We start from the raw sequence: 23128 nt of genomic DNA on the forward strand, positions 1-23128 counted from the left end.
TTATAAGAGGAAACACTTTATTACATCAGTCAGAAAATTCAAGAAAATGGAAAGTACTCTATCATACAGCAAAGTAAATCAACGGTTGTTTGGAGAGCAGAGAGAAAAACTTTATAAAGGCTCCAAGTAAATACAAAGGTGATAGATTAGATAAATTCATTATTGTGACTCTGATGATGGTTTCATGGGATTATAATAAAATTCAAGACTTATCCTACAGCTCAAATATGCATACTTTATTGAATGTCATTTATATCTTTATTTTATTTTTAAGATGGGGTCTCACTCTATCACCCAGGCTGGACTGCAGCGTTGCAATCTTGGCTCACTGCAACTTCTGCCTCCCAGACTCAAGCAATCCTCCCACATCACTAAGACTAAGGTACATGCCACCATACCTGGCTATTTTTCCTAGAGACAAGGTTTTGCCATGTTCCACACACTGGTCTCAACGAATCTGCCTTCCCTGGCCTCCCAAAGTGCTCAGAATACAGGCATGAGCCATGATGCTCAGCCTATACCTTATTACAGCTTTTATAATATGGTTTAAGAGAAAAATACAGATTTGCCATTACTTTTGGTGACAGGCTTAGCAATTCTATATTGACTCTACCAATTCTTCTCATGCCCTGAGTGGGGAAACTAGCCTCCATAGAAGCAAATATTGATGTAGCAGGAAGGTCATTTCTACCTGATTGAACTGGATCGCTGGCTGGTCACAAAGCTACATCACTGAACTGAGATCTTTTTCCCTATCCTGTTCCTCCTGTTAATACAAGAGTTACCTTAAGGTGACCAGCCGAAAAGATTACATGAATTCACAAAACCTTTAGGTTATTTCCTCTGACCAAAGCTTAGCTACACAACATTCATCATTATGGAAGTCCTGAGAATTGCTGTATCTGCTTATCCATCACAGACATAGTGACTGGATAACTGTGGACACTCCTTTAAAAGATACACATTTCAGCCGGGCGCGGTGGCTCACGCCTGTAATCCCAGCACTTTGGGAGGCTGAGGCGAGCGGATCACGAGGTCAGGAGGTCGAGACCATCCTGGCTAACACAGTGAAACCCCGTCTCTACTAAAAATACAAAAAATTAGCCGGGCAAGGTGGCAGGCGCCTGTAGTCCCAGCTACGCGGGAGGCTGAGGCAGGAGAATGGCGTGAACCCGGGGGGGCGGAGCCTGCAGTGAGCCGCGATCGTGCCACTGCACTCCAGCCTGGGTGAAAGAGCGAGACTCCTTCTCAAAAAAAAAAAAAAAAAAAAAAAAAAGATACACATTTCAGCCAGACACAGCGGCCCACACCTGTAGTCCCAGCACTTTGGAAGGCAGAGGTGAGCAGATCACCTGAGCTCAAGAGTTGAATTCAAGACCATCCTATGCAACATGGTGAAACCTGTCTCTACTAAAAATACAAAATGTTAGCGGTGTGGTGGCACACACCTGTAATTCTAGCTACTTGGGTGACTAAGGTGGGAGAATCGCTTGAACCCAGAAGGCACAGGTTGCAGTGAGCCGAGATGGTGCAACTGCACTCCAGCCTGGGTGACAGAGTGAGACTGTGTCTCAAAAAAAAAAAAGATGTATTTCAAAAACTTTATTGCTGTCCCCTCTGCTGACTATAAATGCAGTAACTAAGTAACCATAAAATTATAATTTCACCCTATAGCCTTACAACCTGTGATGTTGCCCTACAGAATTCTGGATATCAGGGCACATGTGTGCCTTGTAAGATCTGCTGAACAGAGTTCCCTCAACAGTGCTGAGCACAATGCAATATATCTCATAAGAGAGAATTTTGTCTGGTTCAAAAAAAGTCACCAATCTTTCAGTGTGGTATTGACACTAAAATAAAAAACCCACCAGAGATTGTTATAAAAACTGCCCTGTACCCAGCTCACCTATGAACCCACAATCTGTACTATCCATGCTACAGATGAAAACCACAAAGCCATGAAGTTGTCCATTGGAGGCCTTGGGCAGCTATGCAAATAGGCCACAAGTGGAGAAAGCTATATTCTGCATTCATGCTGTCCCTTGAGCCACACAGTTTAGCTATGCTGTCCTTCAAGGTAGCAGGACCCAGGCTGGAGTGCAGTGGTGCGATCTCAGCTCACCAAAACCTCTACCTCCCAGGGTTCAAGCGATTTTCCTGCCTCAGCCTCCTGAGTAGCTGGGAGTAGAGGAGCGCCACCATGCCCGGCTAATTTTTGTATTTTTAGAAGAGACAGGATTTCACTATATTGCCCAGGCTGGTCTCGAACTCCTGTCCTTGTGATCCACCCACCTCGGCCTCCCAAAGTGTTGGGATTACAGGCATGAGTCACCATGCTTAGCCAAAATAGTCCATCTTTTCAAGTCAGCACAAGAGTCCTCTGGGACAAAAATGGGGAAGGTCCATGGTGTAACTTATCAGAAAGAAATGAAAAAGCAAGAAGTGCTGAGGCTACTCAACAAATCCTTCTGTGAGTAGATCAGGAAGTAAAAATTAAAGAAATAAAAAAGCCCCAGCATGGTGACTCACGCCATGCCTATAATCCCAACATTTTGGGAAGCCAGGCAGAAGGATCACTCGAGACCAGCAGTTTGAGACCAGCCTGTGCAACACAGCAAGACCCTGTCTCTACAAAAAATGTAAATTTAAAATTTTTTTAAAAAGGCCAGACAGTTGCTCACACCTGTAATTCCAGCACTTTGGGAGGCCGAGGCAGGTGGATCACGAGGTTAGGAGTTCAAGATCAGCTTGACCAACATAGTGAAACCCCGTCTCTACTAAAAGTACAAAAATTACCTGGGCGTGGTGGCAGGCACCCGTAATCCCAGGTACTCAGGAGGCTGAGACAGGAGAATTGCTTGAACTCGGGAGGCAGAGGTTGCAATGAGCCGGGATCACACCACTGCACTCCAGTCTGGGTGACAGTGAGACTTTGTCTCCAAAAAAAGAAAAAAACCAACCAAACAAACAAACCCCGTGAATGGCAGACAACCAAAATATACTTCTGGAATATGAAATAGGTGAAGGATGCAATGTGGGCACCTACAAATAGCTGAGATGTAATGGCTTTTGCCAGATAAGTGTTAGTCACATAAGTCTAGCAAGATAACAGGGCATAGTAAAAAACATAATACAGATGCCACATGCCTGGAGTTTTCTCAATTTGGGCACATGGTACCCTCAAAGGATCTCCTCCCATGTTACATAGAAAAACATAATTGGTTGAGCACAGTGGCTCAAACCTACAATCTCAGCACTTTGGGAGGCTGAGGTGTGCAGACTGCTTGAGCTCAGGAGTTTGATACCAGCCTGGAAACATGGTAAAACCCTATCTCTACTAATACGAGAAAATAGTCAGGCATCATGTGCATGCCTGTGGACCCAGCTACATGGAGGCTAAGGTGAGATCACTTGAGCCTAAGGGGCAGAGGATGCAGTGAGCTACAATTGCAGCACTACACTCCAGCATGGGTGATGGAGTGAGACCGTCTCTCCAAAAAAAGGAAAAAATAATAACATTCCCTATACATCTAACCTATACATCTACAGTGTTTTTCTCATCTCAGTGTTCTAGGATTCAATGAGAGAAGGCACAACGCTTTTTTGCAAACATTACACTCAAAAGGCATATCCACAGTGACAACTCTCCTGTGAGTTTTGAAGCCAGACTTCTGGATAAATATCCTATATTTGCCATACTAGTAAGGTCTTCATTCAGTGTTAAATATAATCCTGAAGGAATACAGAGGTGTGGCTACAAAACTGCCCAATTTATTTTACTTGTAAGGACTTTTCTCTGGTGTGAACTCTCCACTGTCCAAGGAGAGCAGACTTTCGGGTAAACATTTTCCACATTTGCTGCAATCGCGGGATCTTACTCAGGTGTGTGCTCTCCTGTATTTAATGAGACTGGACTCATTCACTGCACTCACAAGGCCTTTCTTTCTTTTTTTTTTTGAGACGGAGTCTTGCTCTGTCACCCAGGCTGGAGTGCAGTGGCACAATCTCGGCTCACTGCAAGCTCCGCCTCCTAGGTTCACGCCATTCTCCTGCCTCAGCCTCTCCGAGTAGCTGGGACTACAGGTGCCCGCCACCACACCTGGCTAATTTTTTTTTGTATTTTTAGTAGAGACGGGGTTTCACCATGGTCTCGATCTCCTGACCTCGTGATCCACCCGCCTCGGCCTCCCAAAGTGCTGGGATTACAGGTGTGAGCCACCGCGCCCAGCCTATAAGGCCTTTCTTTCATGAACTCTCTGATGGTAATGAAGTGAAGAGCTTTTCCTAAATTTTTTTTCACATTCACTACACCCATAAGGCTTTTCTCCAGTGTGAACTCTCCTGTGATTAGTGAGATTGGCGATTCCAGCAACACACTTCCCACATTCATTGCACTCATAAGGCTTCTGACCAGTGTGAACTCTCCTGTGACTAGTAAGATAGGAGCTTGCAGCAAAAGATTTCCCACATTCACTGCACTCATAAGGCTTCTGACCAGTGTGAACTCTCTTATGAACAATGAATGCACAGCTGTGGGTAAATGACTTCCCACAATCATTGCATTCATATGGCCTTTCTCCAGTGTGAACTCTCTGGTGTGCAGTGAGGTGGCACTTGTGCCTAAAAAATTTCTGACAAGCCTCACATGCATATGGCTTTTCTCCACTGTGAATTCTCTGGTGTACAAGGAGGTGAGACTTCTTCTTAAACAATTTTCCACATTCCCAACACATATAAGGCCTTTTTCTAGTATGGCCATCCTGGTGTAGACTTAGGTTACCCTTGTGACTAAAACATTTCCCACATTCCCCACACTTATAAGGTCTTTCTGTAGTGTGAACTCGCTGATGACTCCTAAGGTGTCCTTTTTCATTAAAAGATTTCCCACAGTCTCCACACTCGTAAGGTCTTTCTCCAGTGTGCATGCGTTGATGGATCCTAAGGTGCCCCTTTGAAATATAAGATTTCCCACATTCTCCACACTTGTAAGGTCTTACTTCAGTGTGAATGCGCTGATGATAACCAAGGCTGGGCTTCCGACTAAAAGATTTCCCACATTCTCCACACTTGTAAGGTCTCTCTCCAGTGTGAATGCGCTGATGGCTCTTAAGGTTCATGTTTGAACTAAAAGATTTCCCACATTCTCCACATGCGTAAGGTCCTTCTCCAGCGTGAACTTGTTGATGGCGCCTAAGATATCCTTCTAAGCTAAAAGATTTCCCACATTCTTCACACCCATAAGGTTTTTCTCCAGTGTGAAATCGCTGATGGTGAATGAGGCTGCTCTTTCGACTAAAAGATTTCTCACATTCTCCACATTCATAAGGTCTTTTTTCACTGTGAACTCTCTGATGATTACTGAAGCTAGCATATTTGCTAAAGGATTTCCCACATTCACCACATTCATAATGTTTTTTGTCAGTGTGAACTCTCTGATGATTACTCAAGCTAGCATATTTGCTAAAAGATTTCCCACATTCTCCACATTCATAAGGTCTTTTTTCACTGTGAACTCTCTGATGATTACTGAAGCTAACATATTTGCTAAAGGATTTCCCACATTCTCCACATTCATAATGTTTTTTGTCAGTGTGAACTCTCTGATGATTACTCAAGGTATCATATTTGCTAAAGGATTTCCCACATTCTCCACATTCATAAGGTCTTTTCACAGTGTGAACTCTCTGATGATTACTGAAGCTAACATATTTGCTAAAGGATTTCCCACATTCACAGCACACATAACATTCTTCTCTAGGGAGCAGTCTCTGGTGCTGACTGAGTATATGTTTGGTGCTAAAATGTTTCATGGATTCTCCACGGCTATAGTGAGCTCCCCCCCACTGAATGGGAGACACACACTCAGTTTTGCTGTTTGACTTCTCCCCAGTGTGACTGGCCTCCTGCTGGAGTAATCCTGACCTGGGCAAAAAGTCCTTCCCACTCTGACTGAAGACAGATGATTCCCTTGACACATGGAACTTACACCTCTTCACAAACAACGCCTCCTCAACACTGCCTCTGTAGGGCTTCTCTCCAATGTACTTATCCTGGTGCTGATGAAAGTTTCCACTGTCATACAATTTATTCCCCCAGGACTCACACCTGTGCAGTTTCTGCTTGTGATGTGTTCCCTGATGATGTGCCACCTGCAAAATGTCTCCCAAGATGGGGCCACACATCTCACAGTGGGGGGCCTTCTTGGGAGACACACCTGCCATAGGAGTCCTGACCTGAGTCTCTCTTTGTATATAAATATTCTGCTTAGAAGGTGCCGCCTCATCTTCCACTCCACACCAACAACCTGAAAGCAAGAAAATGCTGGTGAAGTGCATGTTAACTCTGGTGGGAAGGCACAGACCACCCACAAGTGTATCTGACAAACTGAGGAATTACTCCAAGGAAATACTTGGAGGAACAGAATGTTGGCTTCGGGTGGAAGATGGTGCTATTTATTATTACTGGACTATAAAGGTCACAGAGTGTAGGAAGCCTCATAGGATAAAGGACACAACCATGTATGTAACACAGGGAGTACAGGCAGGGTCTACAATTCCCACATCTGCAAAGCACTCATCTGCAGAACTTTATGTCCTCATGACATGTGAGTGCTGTAGAGAGGGATTTGTCCAGGACAAGGAAAACACAAGCACAACACAGCAGCTACTGCTCGAGGACAGTTTGTAACAAAATGTATATACTTGCTAACACAAACCTCTATGCAAATACTGGAGAACACTGCAAATGGTGACATATGTAAAATGGATGAGGTTTGGGGTCCAGAGATGTGAAGATTAGATAGGAGAATGGATATTAGGGTACAAGTTCACGTACACGTAGGTCAAAGGTTAAAAAAAAGAGTAGAAGTGATAAGATATAGAAGTGACAAGTGTGATTCTCTCAAGAATGAGGAAGAAAAGACAAATTATGTGTGCCGACTTCTCTTGCCACAAAAATACTACTAAAGTAGAATAGGTTGCTGGTATGCTTTCAATAAAGCCCTGACTCCATGACCTCCTCCAGGATGCCACTCATTTTTTTTTTTTTTGAGACAGTCTCGCTCTGTTGCCCAGGCTGGAGTGCAGTGGCATGACCTGGGCTCACCACCTCTGCCTCCTGGGTTCAAGCAATTCTCTGCCTCAGGCTCCTGAATAGCTGGGATTACACATGCCATCATGCTCGACTAATTTTTGTATTTTAGTAGAGACAGGGTTTCACCATCGTGGCCAGGCTTGTCTTGAACTCCTGACCTCATGATCCACCTGCCTGGGCCTCCCAAAGTGCTGGGATTACAGGCATGAGCCACTGCACCTGGCCCAGGGTGCCACTCTTGAGGCACTCATTCCTTCTGAGCCCATAATGCTGAGGCTGAATTCATTTGCAGCTTCTGGATCAAATGGAGGACTGTGCCTCCCACCAGAAGGATGACCAAATACATGGAAATGAATGATGCACAAACTAAGGGAAAGACAGAACAAGAGAACAGCCAACATTGCCTCAGAACAACTCAGCCCATGAAAGCCCACAAGAGAAAAAAACTGAGTATTTCAAGGAGAATTTCTAAAGAAGGTCTTGTAAGAACATCCTCTGGTCTATGTAGGCAGTGATGTAGTCTGTGAAGGCAATTCCTGCCACAGGAAGGCATAAGAAAATAGCAGCTAGAGAAAGGAAGTAGACTCTGGGTACACAGGAACCTGAAATCTGGACAAGGACACCCAAACATCCACAGGACTAACAAGGTGGGCTTCTGACTATGAATCCCTCCCTGGGAGCCTGCAGTAATTACAGCAGGTGTTGGGGCTGCTCCAAGAAAGGAGTAGGGCAGTATGTACACCTCAGTCCTACCAACCAAGAACCTACCCATAGAACTGAAGCAGGAAGCTGTGTCCATGCTCCTGACATGAGAAAATCTTGCCAATGGAGAAAGAGGGGGGAACAGAGACTAGCTCAGGTCACAGGGTTGAGTGTGAGCAACTTACCCAGGGAGGACATAAGTGCCAGGTTCTCCAGCGTCACATCACGGTACAGGCATCTCTGAGCCTCACTAAGGAGATTCCATTCCTCCTGGGTAAAGTTCACAGCCACGTCTTCAAAAGTCACTGTGCCCTGTTATGATGTTAACAGATGAAACTACAAACCGCCCCTATGCTGAGGTATCACAATCCATCTCTCCCACACATCTACTCTCGCACATCCTCCTCTCAAGGTCCTCAAACATAGGAGAAACCAGGCCCACTGGTCATGGGGTACAGCCACCAACAACAATAGTTAGTTGAACAAATAAGTATCTATGTGGTGGCTGTGACATAAAGTCCACCCCCTCCTGACAGGCACTTCCCGTAGTATGGCCGAGGTCATGGAAAGCCCAATGTGGCATCTTCAGCACATCAGAGATACCCTCTCTGAATGCACCTGATTCTTTAGACTTCCAGGTACATATCCACGTCCATCCCCAGCTGACTGCCACACACACCACTGGCCTCTCTCTGGCCTTTAAACAACTTAAAGTATCTTTTTTTGTTTGTTTGTTTGAGATGGAGTCTCGCTCTGTCGCCAGGCTGGAGTGCAGTGGCACGATCTCAGCTCACTGCAACCTCTGCCTTCTGGGTTCCAGCGGTTCTTCTGCCTCAGCCTCCTAAGTAGTTGGGACTACAGGCACCCGCCACCACATCTGGCTAATTTTTATATTTTCAGCAGAGACAGAGTTTCATCATGTTGGCCAGGATGGTCTTGATCTCTCAACTTCGTGATCCATCTGCCTCGGCCTCCCAGAGTACTGAGATTACAGGCATGAGCCTCTGCACCTGGCCACAATTTAAAGTATCTTTTTTTGAGATGGAGTCTTGCTCTTTCGCCCAGGTGGGAGTGCAATGACACGATCTAGGCTCACTGCAACCTCTGCCTCCTGGGTTCCCCTGAGGATTCTCCTGCCTCAGCCTCCTGAACAGCTGGGATTACAGGTGTGCACCACGACACCTGGCTAATTTTTGTATTTTTAGTAGAGAGAGGATTTCACCATGTTGGCCAAGCTGGTCTTGAACTCCTGACTTTGTGATCCAACCACCTCAGCTTCCCAAAGTGCTGGGACTACAAGCATGAGGCACCGTGTCCGGCCAACTTAAAGTATCTTAATTTCCTCCTTTGTCTTCTACTAGTGTGGGTTGAAACCTCCCCCTAGGGTTACAATATTGGTAAAATAAATGACATCTGATATTCTACAGATGTCGTCAAGAGCAGTTTCCAAATCAAATGTATTGAGCCAGGCACAGTGGCTCACACCTGTAGTCCCAGCGCTTTAGAAGGCTGAGCCGGGTGGATCACCTGAGGTCAGAGGTTTGAGGCCAGCCTGGCCAACATAGTGAAACCACGTCTCTACTAAAAATACAAAAAACTAGGCTGGGTGCAGTGGCTCATGCCTGTAATCCCAGCACTTTGGGAGGATGAGGCGGGCAGATCACGAGTTCAGGAGATCAAGACCATCCTGCCTAAGACAGTGAAACCCCATCTCTACTAAAAATACAAAAACTCAGCCGGGTGTGGTGGTGGGCACCTGTAGTCCCAGCTACTCGGGAGGCTGAGGCAGGAGAATGGTGTGAACCCAGGAGGCGGAGCTTGCAGTGAGCCAAAATCGCACCACTGCAACCCAGCCTGGGCAATACAGCGAGACTCCATCTCAAACAAAACAAAACAAGATCAAAAAAAAAAAAAAACTAGCTGAGTGTGGTAGTGGGCACCTGTGATCCCAGCTACTCAGGAGGCTGAGGCAGGAGAATTGCTTGAACCCGGGAGGCAAAGGTTGCAGTGAGTCAAGATCGTGCCATTGCACTCCAGCCTGAGCAACAAGAGCAAAACCGTATCTCAAAAAAAAAAAAAAGTATCAAATATATTAACAGCCTGATAAGAGGGACACCACTCACCACAAAGAGCCACATGGGGGTTGGATTGTGGATAAGAGAGAGCAACCACAGCCATGGCATGCAAGCTTTGTAAGATGAAGAGAGTGTAATAGCCTGATTCCCTCAGGAGGATGCCATTGACTTATTTGGATAACTCTGGACATAAAAATGGAACTGAAACTCACTACAAACTATAACAGGAACTCTGCCTGGTCCCACCGATGGAAAGGCTTCAGAGGCTAGGATACATTCCTTTTTTTGTGTGTGTGATGGAGTCTCGCTCTGTCACCCAGGCTGGAGTGGGGTGGTGCAATCTCGGCTCACTGCAACCTCCACCTCCTGGGTTCAAGCAATTCTTCTGCCTCAGCTCCTGAGTAGCTGGGATTACAGGCGTGTACCACCATGCCTGGTTAATTTTTGTATTTTTAGTAGAGATGGTGTTTCACCATATTGCACAGGCTGGTTTCAAATTCCTGATGTCAAATGATCCACCCGCCTCAGCCTCCTAAAGTGCTGGGATTATAGGCGTGAGGCACGGCATCCGTTCAGATATGTTACTTAAGAGAGTGAAGTGGCCGGTCAAGGTGTCTCACACCTGTAATCCCAGCACTCTGGGAGGCTGAAGTGGAAGGACTGCTTGATCCTAGGAGTTCAAGAACAGCCTGGACAACATGGCAAGACCCTGTTTCTACATACATACATGAGAGAAAGAATTTTAAATATATAAAAAGAGAGTTAAATGGGGAAGAAACTTGCACTCAGGCCATTTGTGGTCATACCAATATCACCAGGCATCCAGGTGGCAAATCACTTTGGGCCTTCATTTTTGGCCTTACATCACATCATGGCTGACACCATCCAGTGTGTATGGCCCATTCAAACTGATCCACTATTACCGCAGAATTGCAATTCTATTGGATCCTAAAAGGAGTGGTGGTCTCAAGTAATTCTATGAAGGCCTCCTTGCATGGTTCCACAGCAACACAGAACCATGTGTGGCTTCAGCTATCCATGACCCTATTCCACCTCTGTGCTACACTTGCCAACCCCTTGGCAATGATGACCTTTCCCTCAATTGCTCCTGTACTTCTGCCTGCATCTCATCTCTATTATCTCCACGGAAGTCCACCCCATGACAAGCTATGCCCTCTGACACACCCTACATTCATTGTCACTTACCTCCCTCTCCTGTGTGAATGCATAACACAGGTTATAAATGCCAATAATGTCACCCAGGGAACCAGGCAAAACATCTAGTCCTCAGCCTCCAACCAGTCCTTTCTGGATCCCTAAAAAATTTACTACCTTATTATGAAGTGTGCCCTCCAAAATGGGACCCATGGCTAACGCACCTTAGTCCACACATTAACTATCATATACTGGATGTCTCCAATATCAATTCCTTCCCAGATATCCCAACCTATGTGGACAAGCATCTCAGGCTCTGAGCATGGTGAAAACAACCCTCCTTATATCCCCAGTGACTATTATGCCTACTCCCAACTTGCTCATCTCAGCTGATACAGCTTCTATCACTGCTGCTGCTAAGACCAAAAACCCTAGGGTTGCCAGGCACGGTGGCTCAAGCCTGTAATCCCAGCACTTTGGAAGGCTGAGGCGGGTGGATCACCTGAGGTCAGGAGTCAAGACCAGCCTGACCAATACAGTTAAACCCTGTCTCTACTAAAATTACAAAAATTAGCTGGGCATGATGGCATGTGCCTGTAGTCCCAGCTACTCAGGAGGCTGAGGCAGGAGAATTGCTTGAACCTGGGAGGCAGAGGTTGCAGTGAGCAGAGGTCGCACTGCTGCACTCCAGCCTGGTGACAGAACAAGACTCCACCTAAAAAAAAACAAAAACAAAAACAAAAAAACCCCAGCGTCATACCTGAAACCCTCTTGCATGTCCTTACCAACCACATTAGAAAATCTAGCTGCTCTTTTACCAAATGTAAATCACAATTCTAGCGACATCTCCTTGGCCAACAATCATCCATTAAACATCACCTGGATGACAGAATGAGCCTCAACGCTGTCTTCCTTCCTCCTCCCTTAACTCCATGTTCCCTTCTCCAATGTGGAGCCAGACGGAACTGAAGTAACATTACCTCCCCACTCTGATCAGTTTTATCTCTGAGCATTTCACATATTGCTACCAAATCCAGGGCTGACCTTCTAAGTGTTTACAGTTTCACTGAAATGGGAATACCTCCATACAACCTGTGTTATGGACTTAGGGCCTAGGGTTTAGGGTTTCTCTAGTGTTCCCGATTGAAAGGACTGAGTTCCAGAGGTGCAACAGAGCAGGATGGCAGAATAGAAAGCAGCATCCATCACACCCTTAACAGAACACCAATTTTTTTTTAATAGAGTCTCTCTCTGTTACCATGGCTGGAGTACAGTGGCATGATCTTGGCTCACTGCAACCTCTGCCTCCTGAGTTCAAGCAATTCTCCCTAATTCTCCCTGCCTCAGCCTCCCAAGTAGCTGGGATTACAGGCGCCTGCCACCACACCCAACTAATTTTTGTATTTTTAGTAGAGACGTAGTTTTGCCATGTTGGCCAGGCTGGTCTCGAATTCCTGACTTCAGTTGATCCGCCTGCCTCAGCCTCCCAAAGTGCTGGGATTACAGGCCTGAGCCACCATGCCCGGCCCAGAACACCAAATTTAAACACTATCAACACACACAAAAATCACCTTTGTACGAACCAAAAATCAAGTGAGCACTCACAGTATCTGGATTTAATTTTGTATTACTGGAAATGGAACTAAAAGGGGCTGTAGAGTCTTGAGTTGCCAATGCCACCCCTCCCCATCCCCCAGCAGTGCCTGCCTGTTGTGGAGAATCTGTGCTCCTGGGAAGGAAAAGCACAGTGACTGTCAGACGTTGCATGGAACTCAGTGCTTCCTGTCATAGCAGAAAGCAAAACTGGGCTGAACTCAATGGACACCTACCCAGGGAGTGAGCATATGGAGCAGCCCAGCCAGAGGGGAATCGCCCACCCCCAATGGTCGGGACTTGAGATCTGGCAAGCGTTGCCACTGAGGGCTGGAGGGCTCTGAAGTCCTAAATAAACTTGAAAGGCGATCGAGGCCACAAGGACTGCAATCCCTAGGCATGTCCTCTGCTGAGCTGGGCTCCAAGTCAGTGGACCTGGTTGGGTTGGGGGAGCACAACCTACTGAGACACCAGTTAGGGTAGCTAAGGGCATGCTTATGCCACCCCTCCCACAACCCCAGGCTACTTGGCTCCTTCCTTCCACTCGAGGAGAGGAGAGGGGACAGCAAAAAGAACTTTGTCTTGCATTTTGGATGTTACCTCAGCCACAGGATAGGGCACTGGGCAGGGTTGTGAGGACCCATTCCAGGCCCACCCAGATAATATTTCTAGACACACTCTGGACCAAAACAGAACCCGCTGCCTTGAAGGGAAGAACTCAGTCATGGGAGGACCCATCACCTTCCGACTAAACAACCCTTGGACCCTGAATAACTAGCAGCAGTACCCAGGTAGTATGCGATGGCACTGGGTGAGACTCTGAGACATGCCAGCTTCAGATATAACACAGCACACTGCTAGCTCACAGCACACTGCTAGCTGTGGTGCTTACGGTCAGAGACCTCACCTGCTTGAGAATAACAGAGGAAAAAGTCAAGGGGACCTTGTCTTGCACCTCAGCTACCAGCTCAACCACAGAGGGACAGAGCACCAAGAAGCCTCTTGGGGTCCCTCATTCCAGGCCTTGGCTCGTGGATGACATTGCTGGGCTGCCCTGGGTGAGTCTTGAAGAGTGAGCCTCAGACCAGGCAACATTCACCACAAGCTGACTGAAGAGCTCCTAGCCCTTAATGGAACCTCAGTGGTAGTCTGACAGCACTCCCTGTGGGCCTGTGCTGGTGGTGGCCACAGAGTGAGGCTGCTCTGCCTATGGAAAGGGGATGGAAGAGTGGGAAGGACTGTAACATGTAGTTTGAGTGCCAGCTCAGCTGCAGTGCAAAGGGACACCAGGTAGATTTCTAAGGATTTTTACTCCAATCCCTGGCTCATGGATGGCATCTCTATACCAACCTGAGGCCTGGGGAACTCACCATCCTAAGGAGAAGGACATAAGCCTGTCTGGCTTTGCCACCTGCTGAGTATACAGGGCTAGGGCCTTGAGGGAACACAGGCAATAGCCATGTAGTGGTTACAGGAGCCTTAGGTGAAACCTAGTGCTGTGCTGGCTTCAGCTGTCACCCAGCACAGTCCCAGTGGTGGTAGCTAAAGGGGTGCTTCTGTCCCAACCCCCAGTTTCAGGCACTTCAGCACTGACAGAGGGATGCTGGGAGAAAGTGAGGGAAGACCCAACAAGAATCTCTACCTGTTAATGCAGGGCATTCTTTCAGATCTTACTCAAGACCACAAAGGTGGTATAGCTTTCTGAATCTGCAAGAGTCACAGCATTACTGAGTGTGGGGTTCCCCCTAAAGTAGATCCAGCTTAGATAACAAGACCCAAGTCCTTTCAAATACCTGGAAAGTCTTCCTAAGAAGGACAGGTACAAATGAGCCCAGACTGTGAAGCCTAAAATAAACACCTAACTCTTTAATGCCCGGACACTGACGAATATCTACAGGCATCAATACCATCCAGGAAAATGTGACCACACCAAACTAAATAAAGCATGAAAGACCAATCCTGGAGAAACAGAGATATGTGACCTTTCAGACACATAATTCAAGATAGCTATTTTGAGGAAATTCAAAGAAATTCAAGATAAACATGGAGAAAGAATTCAGAATTCTATCAGATAAATTTGGCAAAGAAATTAAAATAATTAAATAGAATTGGCCAGGTGCAGTGGCTCACACCTGTCATCCCAGCACTTTGGGAAGCCCAGGTGGGCAGATCACTTGAGATCAGGAGTTTGAGACCAGGCTGCCCAACATGGTGAATCCCCATCTGTACTAAAAATACAAAAATTAGCCAGGCATGGTGGCACATGACTATAATCCCAGGTACTCGGGAGGCAGAGGCAGGAGAATTGCTTGAACCTGGGAGGCAGAGGTTGCAGTAAGCAGAGATTGCACCACTGCACTCTAGCCTGGGCAACAGAGGGAGACTCCATCTCAAAAAAAAAAAAAAAAAAGGCCGGCGCGGTGTCTTGTGCCTTTAATCCCAGCACTTTGGGAAGCCTAGGCGGGTGGATCACGAGGTCAGAAAGTCAAGACCATCCTGGCTAACACAGTGAAACTCCATCTCTACTAAAAATACACAAAATTAGCCGGGCGTGGTGGCAGGTGCCTGTAGTCCCAGCTACTCAGGAGGCTGAGGCAGGAGAATGGTGTGAACCCTGGAGGTGGAGCCTGCAGTGAGCCGAGATCGCGCCACTTCACTCCAGTCTGGGCGACAGAGCAAGACTCTGTCTCAAAAAAAAAAAAAAAAAAAAAAAAATCAAATCAAAATAGATTACAAAAGACTTAAATCTAAAACCTCAAACTATGAAACTACTAGAAAAAAACACTGAAGTGGGCAAAGACTTCTTTTTTTTTTTTAAAGGTGAAGTCTCACTCTGTCGCCCAGGCTGGAGTGCAGTGGCACAATCTCGGCTCACTGCAACCTCCGTCTCCCAGGTTCAAGCAATTCTATGCCTCAGCCTCCTGAGTAGCTGGGATTACAGGCGTGCACCACCATGCCCAGCTAATTTTTGTATTTTTAGTAGAGACGGGGTTTCACGATGTTTCCCAGGCTGGTCTGAAACTCCTTACCTCAGGTGATCCACCCGCCTCGGCCTCCCAAAGTGCTGGGAATACAGGTGTGAGTCACTGAGCCTGGCCGACAAAGACATCTTGAGTAATAGCTTCCAAGCACAGGCAACCAAAGCAAAAATGGACTAATGGCATCAGATCAAGTTAAAAAGCTTCTTTTTTTTTTTTTTTTTTTGAGACAGAGTCTTTCTCTGTCCCCCAGGCTGGAGTGCAGTGGCGCAATCTCGGCTCACTGCAAGCTCCGCCTCCCGGGTTCACACCATTCTCCTGCCTCAGCCTCCTGAGTAGCTGGGACTACAAGCGCCCGCCAACACGCCCGGCTAATTTTTTGTATTTTTAGTAGAGACGGGGTTTCACCGTGTTAGCCAGGATGGTCTCAATCTCCTGACCTCGTGATCCACCCGCCTTGGCCTCCCAAAGTGCTGGAATTACAGGCTTGAGCCACCGTGCCCAGCCAAGTTAAAAAGCTTCTGCACAGCAAAGAAAACAATCAACAAAGTGAAGAGATAACCCACAGAATGGGAGAAAATATCTGCAAACTACCCATGTGCAAAGGGATTAATTACCAGAATATATAAAGAATTCAAACAACTCTATAGGAAAAACTCTTAATAATCCCATTTAAAAATCTCAATAGACATCTCTCAAAAGAAGACATACAGCCCGGAGCAATGCCTCCCAGCTGTAATCATAGCAGTCTGGGAGACTGAGGCAGGAAGATCGCTTGAGCCTAGGGGTTCGTAACCATCCTGTTTAACCAGTGAGACCCCCATCTCTACAAAAAAGTTTAAAAACTAGCCAAGGCAAGGTGGCACATGCCTGTGATCCCTGCCACTTGGGAGGCTGAGGTAGCAGGATAGCCTGAGCCCAAGCAGTCGAAGTGAGCCATCATCACAGTCCAGCACTCCAGCCTGGGTGACAGAGCAAGATCCTGTCTCAAAAATACAAACAGAAGACAATGACATACAAATGGCAAACAGGTATAGGAAGAGGTGCTCAATATCACTGGTCATAAGAGAATGCACATCATCTCACCCCATTAAAATGGCTTATATATGTACAAAAGACAAGCAACAACAAATGCTGGTGAGGATGTGAAGAAAAAGGACCTCTAGTACGCTGTTGGTGGGAATGGAAATTAGTACCACAACTATGGAGAACAGTTTGGGGGTTCCTCAAAAAACTAAACATCGGCCAGGCGCGGTGGCTCATGCTTGTAATCCCAGCACTTTGGGAGGCCGAGGCGGGCGGATCACGAGGTCAGGAGATCGAGACCACGGTGAATCCCCGTCTCTACTAAAAATACAAAAAAATAAAAAAATTAGCCGGATGTGGTGGTGGGTGCCTGTAGTCCCAGCTACTCGGAGAGGCTGAGGCAGGAGAATGGCGTGAACCCGGGAGGCGGAGCTTGCAGTGAGCCAAGATTGCGCCACTGCACTCCAGTCTGGGCGACAGAGCGAGACTCCGTCTCAAAAAAAAAAAAAAAAAAAAAAACTAAACATTAAGCTACCATATAATCCAGCAATCCCACTGCTGGGTATAAATCAAAAGGAAGCCAGTATTATCACAGAGATATCTGCACTCCCATGTTTGCTGCAGTACTAGTATCTAGTACTAGATCTAGTATTTCATAGCACAACAGGGTGACTACGGTAAAAATAACCTAATTGTGCATTTTTAAATAACAAAAAGAGTATAATTGGATTGTTTGAAACACAAAGGATAAATGTTTCAGGTGATGGATACACAATTAACCCTAGTATGATTATTACACACTGCTTGCCTGTATCAAAATATCTCCTGTAACTCATAAATACATAAACCTACTATATATCCACAAAAATTTAAAATTTAAAAAAGAAAATATTAAAAAAGTAAAAAATAAAGAGTCCCATGACACCACAAACTAGAGAATGTATGGGTCGGGGTCAGGACCAGTGAGGGAATGGAACACTCTCTACTTCCTTTTCTGAGTTCCTTAAATGCTTCTATACCCATGAGTGCCTGGAGGGGAGGCAGACATTACAGGAATGTGTCCCTGATAGGACGTGATAAGCTGAGATCTTCAGGTACTCTTTCTTCGCCCTGGAGTCAGGTGACCTCAGACTGCTTGTCTGACCTGCATGCCTCAATGTAAAATGTCATCTCTACCACCTATGTGATCTACAACAAAGATTGAACCTCCCAGGGCCCCAAGGTGCTCATCACCTCTCTCCACTCTGTTCTTCCTTTGATTGGCCTTCGGAAAACCTTTGAAATCTGGACTTTGATGCTGTCCCTTGTATAGAGCACACTTGACATAACTAACTCCGTCACAGAAAAAGACAAGTTGGGCCAGGCCTGGTGGCTCACGCCTCTAATCCCAGCACTTTGGGAGGCTGAGGTGGGAGGATCATGAGGTCAGGAGATCGAGACCATCCTGGTTAACACGGTGAAACCCCGTCTCTACTAAAAACACAAAAAATTAGCCGGGCGTGGTGGCGGGCGCCTGTAGTCCCAGCTCCTTGGGAGGCTGAGGCAGAAGAATGGCGTGAACCCAGGAGGCGGAGCTTGCAGTGAGCCGAGATCGTGCCACTGCACTACAGCCTGGGCAACAGAGCAAGACTCTGTCTCAAAAAAAAAAAAAAAAAAAGAAAAGAAAAGAAAAGAAAAAGACAGTTTGTATTTCACAGGGCACTCTGCTATCAAGGGTAAGATGTTTTGTTTAGTAAACAAATAAAAAAATAAAGACGGCCAGGCACGGTGGCTCACGCCTGTAATCCCAGCACTTTTGCAGGCCGAGGTGAGCGGATTGCCTGAGCTCGGGAGTTTGAAACCAGCCTAGGCAACATGGCGAAACCCCGTCTCTACTAAAAATACAAAAAATTAGCTGGGCATGGTGGCGGTTATCTGTAATCCCAGCTATTCGGGAGGCTGAAGCAGAATCGCTTGAACCTGGCAGGCGGAGGTTGCAGTGAGCTGAGATCATGCCACCGTACTCCAGCCTGGGCGACAGACTGAGACTCTGTCTTAAAAAATAAATAAAAAAATAAGCTGGGCTCAGTGGCCCGCACCTGTAATCCCGACACTTTGGGAGGTCGAGGCGGGTGAATCAGCTGAGTTCAGGAGTTCAAGACCAGCCTGATCAACATGGAGAAACTCCGTCTCTACTAAACATACAAAAAGTTAGCCAGGTGTGGAGGCATGTACCTGTAATCCCAGCTACTCGGGAGGCTGAGGCAGGAGAATCGCTTGAACCCAGGAGGCGGAGATTGCGGTGAGCTGAGGTCACGCCATTGCACTCCAGCCTGGGCAACAAGAGTGAAACTCTGTCTCAAAAAAATAAAAAATAAAGACTGCAGCTAACCAGGTAAGGTCACCAACAAGCACACTCTTCCACTATCAGTTCTCACCAGAGGATTCTGTGACTATAAAATATTAGGCCTTCAGCGCTCAAAAGGGCCATCCTGACAGTCACTCATAATAAAAACTCAGCATCTGCTGCCTACAGCTCTGCTACCTCAAAGACTCTTTCTTGCAAGACTACAGGCTTGTGGGTGACAATGAGGTGACCTGAGGGCAGGGAAGGAACCACAATTACCTGAGCGGAGAGCTTCAGCGTGGCCGCCGCGGCCATCGAACCACGTGGTTTTAAGCAGGGTCGGGACAAGGAGACCAGCCAGGAGATATGGGCACAACGGTCCCTATCCTGGCCCAGGGGAGGGTCACGCTGGGCGCCCTCACAGAGCTCCAGAGTCGCCTCTGTGCAGCGGAGGACAACTGCTCTCCGCCTTCTGGGTTCAGTCACCGCAGTGCAGACCTCTCAGGAGCCTCTCCGACAAATAAACCCAACACCAATCAAAATGGCTGCCACTAGAGGGCGCCGGAAGTCCGGCCCCATTGTCACGTGCACACACGTAAAGCTTTTATTCTGAGCCCTCATGGCTCTTCCACGCTGTCATTCTATGCGGAGTTTTCTGGGTAATGTAGTTCCCTAGGTAACAAGGAGGGTAAAGGGCACACTTCCCAGAGGCGCTTCTGCAGGAAAAGCCCAGCTCCACCTCATGAATATCCTTAAGATGTGCATCCTGACTGGTATGGTGGCTCCTGCCTGTAATTCCACCAGTTTGGGAGGCCAAGTCAGAAGGATCATTTGAGGCCAGGAGTTAGAAATTAGCCTGAGCAACAAAGCAAAATCCTGTTGAAGGGGGCCTGCCCCTCCATACCTGTGGGTATTTCTCATCAGGTGGAGACGAGAGACTGAGAAAAGAAGTAAGACACAGAGAAAAAGTATAGAGAAAGAATAGCGGGCCTAGGGGATCGGTACATTCAGCATGCAAGGACCTGCAGAAGCGCTGGTCTCTGAGTTCCCTCAGTATTTATGGATCATCATTTTTACTCTCTTGGCGAGGGGAGTGTGGCAGGGCAACAGGGTGATGGTGGGGAGAAGGTCAGCAGGGAAACATGTGAGCAAAGGAATCTGTATCATGAATAAGTTCAAGGAAAGGTACTGTGGGTGGATGTGCACGTAGGCCAGATTTAAGTTTCACTTTACACAAACATCTCAGTGTAGCAAAGAGCAACAAAGCAGTATTGCTGCCAGCATATCTCGCTTCTAGCCACAGGGCAGTTTTCTCCTATCTCAGAATGCAACGAATGGGAATGGTCAGCTTTACACCATGACATTCCATTCCCAGAGATGAGCAGGAGACAGAAGCCTCCCTCTTTCACTACTCCTCCTCAGCACAGACCCTTTACAGGTGTCTGGCTGGGGGATATAAGGTCTTTCCTTTCCCACGAGGCCATATCTCAGGCTGTCTCAGTAGGGGGAAACCTTGGACAATACCCAGGCTTTCTCTGGCAGAGGTCCCTGCAGCTTTCCGCAGTGCACTGTGTCCCTGGTTAATCGAGAAGGGAGAATGGCAATGACTTTTACCAAGCATACTCCCTGCAAACATATTGTTAACAAGGCACATCCTGCACAGCCCTAAATCCCTTAAACCTTGATTCAATACAGCACATTTCTGTGAGCACAGGGTTGGGGCTAAAGTTACAGGTTAACAGCATCTCCAAGCAGAACAATTTTTCTTAATACAGATAAAAATGGAGTTTCTTATGTCTTCTTTTTCTACATAGACACAGTAACAATCTGATCTCTTTTCTCCATATCCTGTGTCTGCAAAAAATAAAAAATATTAGCAGGGTGTGGTTGGGCAGGCCGGAGGTCCCAGCTGCCCCAAGGTTGGGGTTAGGGTTAGGGAGCCTGAAGAGGGAGGATCGCTTGAGCTCAGGAGTTTGAAGCTGCAGTAAGCTGAGATCGTGCCACTGCACTCCAGCCTGGGCAACAGAGCCAGACCTCTTATCTAAAAAATAAAAATAAGGGCCAGGTGTGGGCGGCCCATGCCTGTAATCCCAGCACTTTGGGAGGCCGAGGCAGGTGGATCACCTGAGGTCAGGAGTTCAAGACCAGCCTGGCCAACATGGTGAAACCCCGTCTCTACTAAAAATACAAAAATTAGCTAAGTGTGATGGTTCATGCCTGGAATCCCAACTACTTGGAAGGCTGAGGCAAGAGAATCGCTTGAACCTGGGAGGCGGAGGTTCCCGTGAGCAGAGATCATGCCACTGCACTCCAGCCTGGGCAACAACACTGAAACTCTGTCTCAAAAAAAAATAAGAAAAAGAAAGAAAGAAAACCTAGCTGTCTTTTTACAAAAAGTGAATCCTGAATCCAGGCCCATGTGATTTACCACATATCTGATCCATTAACCCTCACCTGGATTATGGCAGGAGCCTTATCTCTGACCTTTCTTCCTCTTCCCTCAACCCACAGTCTACGCAACAAGGTCCAACTAGATGAAGCCTGTAGCCAGATAGAACTGTGGTAAATATCACCTCCTGACTTTGATCCGTTTTATCTCTAAGCATTTCACAACCTGGTAGCAACTTCTGGGTTAACCTTCCAAGGGTGTTTACATTGGTTGACAGAAATGGGATTACCTACATATAACCTTCCATGGCCTTAGTATCCTGGGTTTAGAGATTCTCCAGGGTCCTCGGATCAAAGGACTGAAAAAATGGCACTTAAGAGTCCCAGGACACCACAAGCTAGAGAACCTGTGGATGGGGTCAGGACCAATGAGGGAATGGAACACCCTCCACTTCCCTGTGTGGGTTCCCTAAGTGTTTCTGCAGCCAGGAGTGCCTGAGGGGAGAGGCAGACATTACAAACATGTCCTGGGATTTGATAAGCTCAGGCCTCCCTGAACCCTTTCTTGTCCCTGGAGCCAGGTCTCTACCACCTATGTGATCTACAAAAAGGATTCAACCTCCCAAGGCCCCAAAGTCCTCATCCCCTCTCTCTATGATGTTCTTCCTTTGATTGGCCTTTGGGAAACCTTAAAAGCCTGGATTTGGATCATGTCCCTCCTTTCTTCAAAACTCTCCATGGCTTCTAGCATCCTCATGATGAATGCACAGCCTTCAGCCTGCGTGCTCTTCCAGGAGTACCTCCGCCTCACACGTTGTTCCCGACAGGTGCCTGTGGACCCCAGGTTCCATCCTCCCAGCTCCCTCCATCTCCAGGCCATCGCCCAGGCCCCTCCTTGTGCCTGTCGCTCTCCCCACCACATCCCACTGGTGTCAGATACAGGTGAAACCGTCTTTGCAAAATTATAACTGAGGAAATTATGACAGTGAAAGAAATCAGACCTAACCAACTCCATCTTGCTTTTAACCTTTAAGCTGTCCTTGTTCATTCCTGGGCACAGGCTGAATTAACTTAGGGAAGGAATTCAGTTCATGGTTTAACTCTGAAACAAAATTGATAACAGCCCTTCCCCGAAAAGACCCCCTTCTTGCCTGGAGACCAGCCTGCCTTTGCAGGAGTAACAGTTTAGCTACAAGATTAGAAAGTACCTTTTAGGGGTCATGTAGCTTCAGGCTCCAAGAGTCTGAATCTCGCCAAGTTGCTCCTGAAGATAACATCACTATTGTAAAACCTAAGATCAGTGCTTGGGGTATTTTGCAGATCCTGCACTGGATGGATCAGCTGACGACATACAGACAGGTAATCTGCGTCAATCAGTTCTGCCATCCCACCCAGAACAGAAAACAGCATGAAAAGCTCACTTCAACCCTCTATAAATCCATGTCCAACCTGACCGTTCAGCACTCCCCACTTCCCAAGCCCGTACCCGCCAAATTAATTTTGAAAACTCTGATCCCGGAATGCTCGGGGAGACTGATTTGAATAATAATAAAACTCCTGTCTCCCGAACAGCCGGCTCTGTGTGAATTACTATTTCTCCATCGCAATTCCCCTGTCTTCATAAATGGGCTCTGTCTAGGCAGCTGGCAAGGTGAACCCACCGGACGGTTACACAGGGACCCCTCCCGCGAGGGCCTCAGTGTCCCTATGCCGGGTACTGGTTACAGACCCGTGAGCAGGAGCCGCTCCCTGGCTGGTTTAGAACCTGGGTGAGGATGAGGTGACCTGAGGGC

General features: G+C 47.1%; 2 protein-coding genes across 6 annotated transcripts in view; both read right to left on the reverse strand.

Moving 5' to 3' along the window:
- On the reverse strand, positions 1-23122 carry ZNF587B (zinc finger protein 587B). Of its 2 annotated transcripts, XM_055239798.2 has the most exons (3): positions 19227-23122; positions 7980-8106; positions 1-6304 (listed from the first exon to the last, which is right to left on the reverse strand). In XM_055239798.2, the coding sequence occupies exons 1-3, from the start codon at positions 19260-19262 to the stop codon at positions 4230-4232; spliced, it is 2238 nt and encodes a 745-aa protein (XP_055095773.1). In that variant the 5' UTR covers positions 19263-23122; the 3' UTR covers positions 1-4229. The 2 variants fall into 2 exon arrangements, with proteins under 2 accessions (XP_055095773.1, XP_063471346.1); XM_063615276.1 differs by lacking the exon at positions 7980-8106 and having other exon boundaries at positions 19227-23121.
- Positions 1-23128, reverse strand: part of LOC129461052 (zinc finger protein 587) — a 125628-nt gene that overhangs the window by 41662 nt on the left and 60838 nt on the right. The window lies entirely within an intron of this gene.

Source organism: Symphalangus syndactylus, chromosome 13 (genome assembly GCF_028878055.3).
Source record: "Symphalangus syndactylus isolate Jambi chromosome 13, NHGRI_mSymSyn1-v2.1_pri, whole genome shotgun sequence".
Classification (NCBI taxonomy): domain Eukaryota; kingdom Metazoa; phylum Chordata; class Mammalia; order Primates; family Hylobatidae; genus Symphalangus; species Symphalangus syndactylus.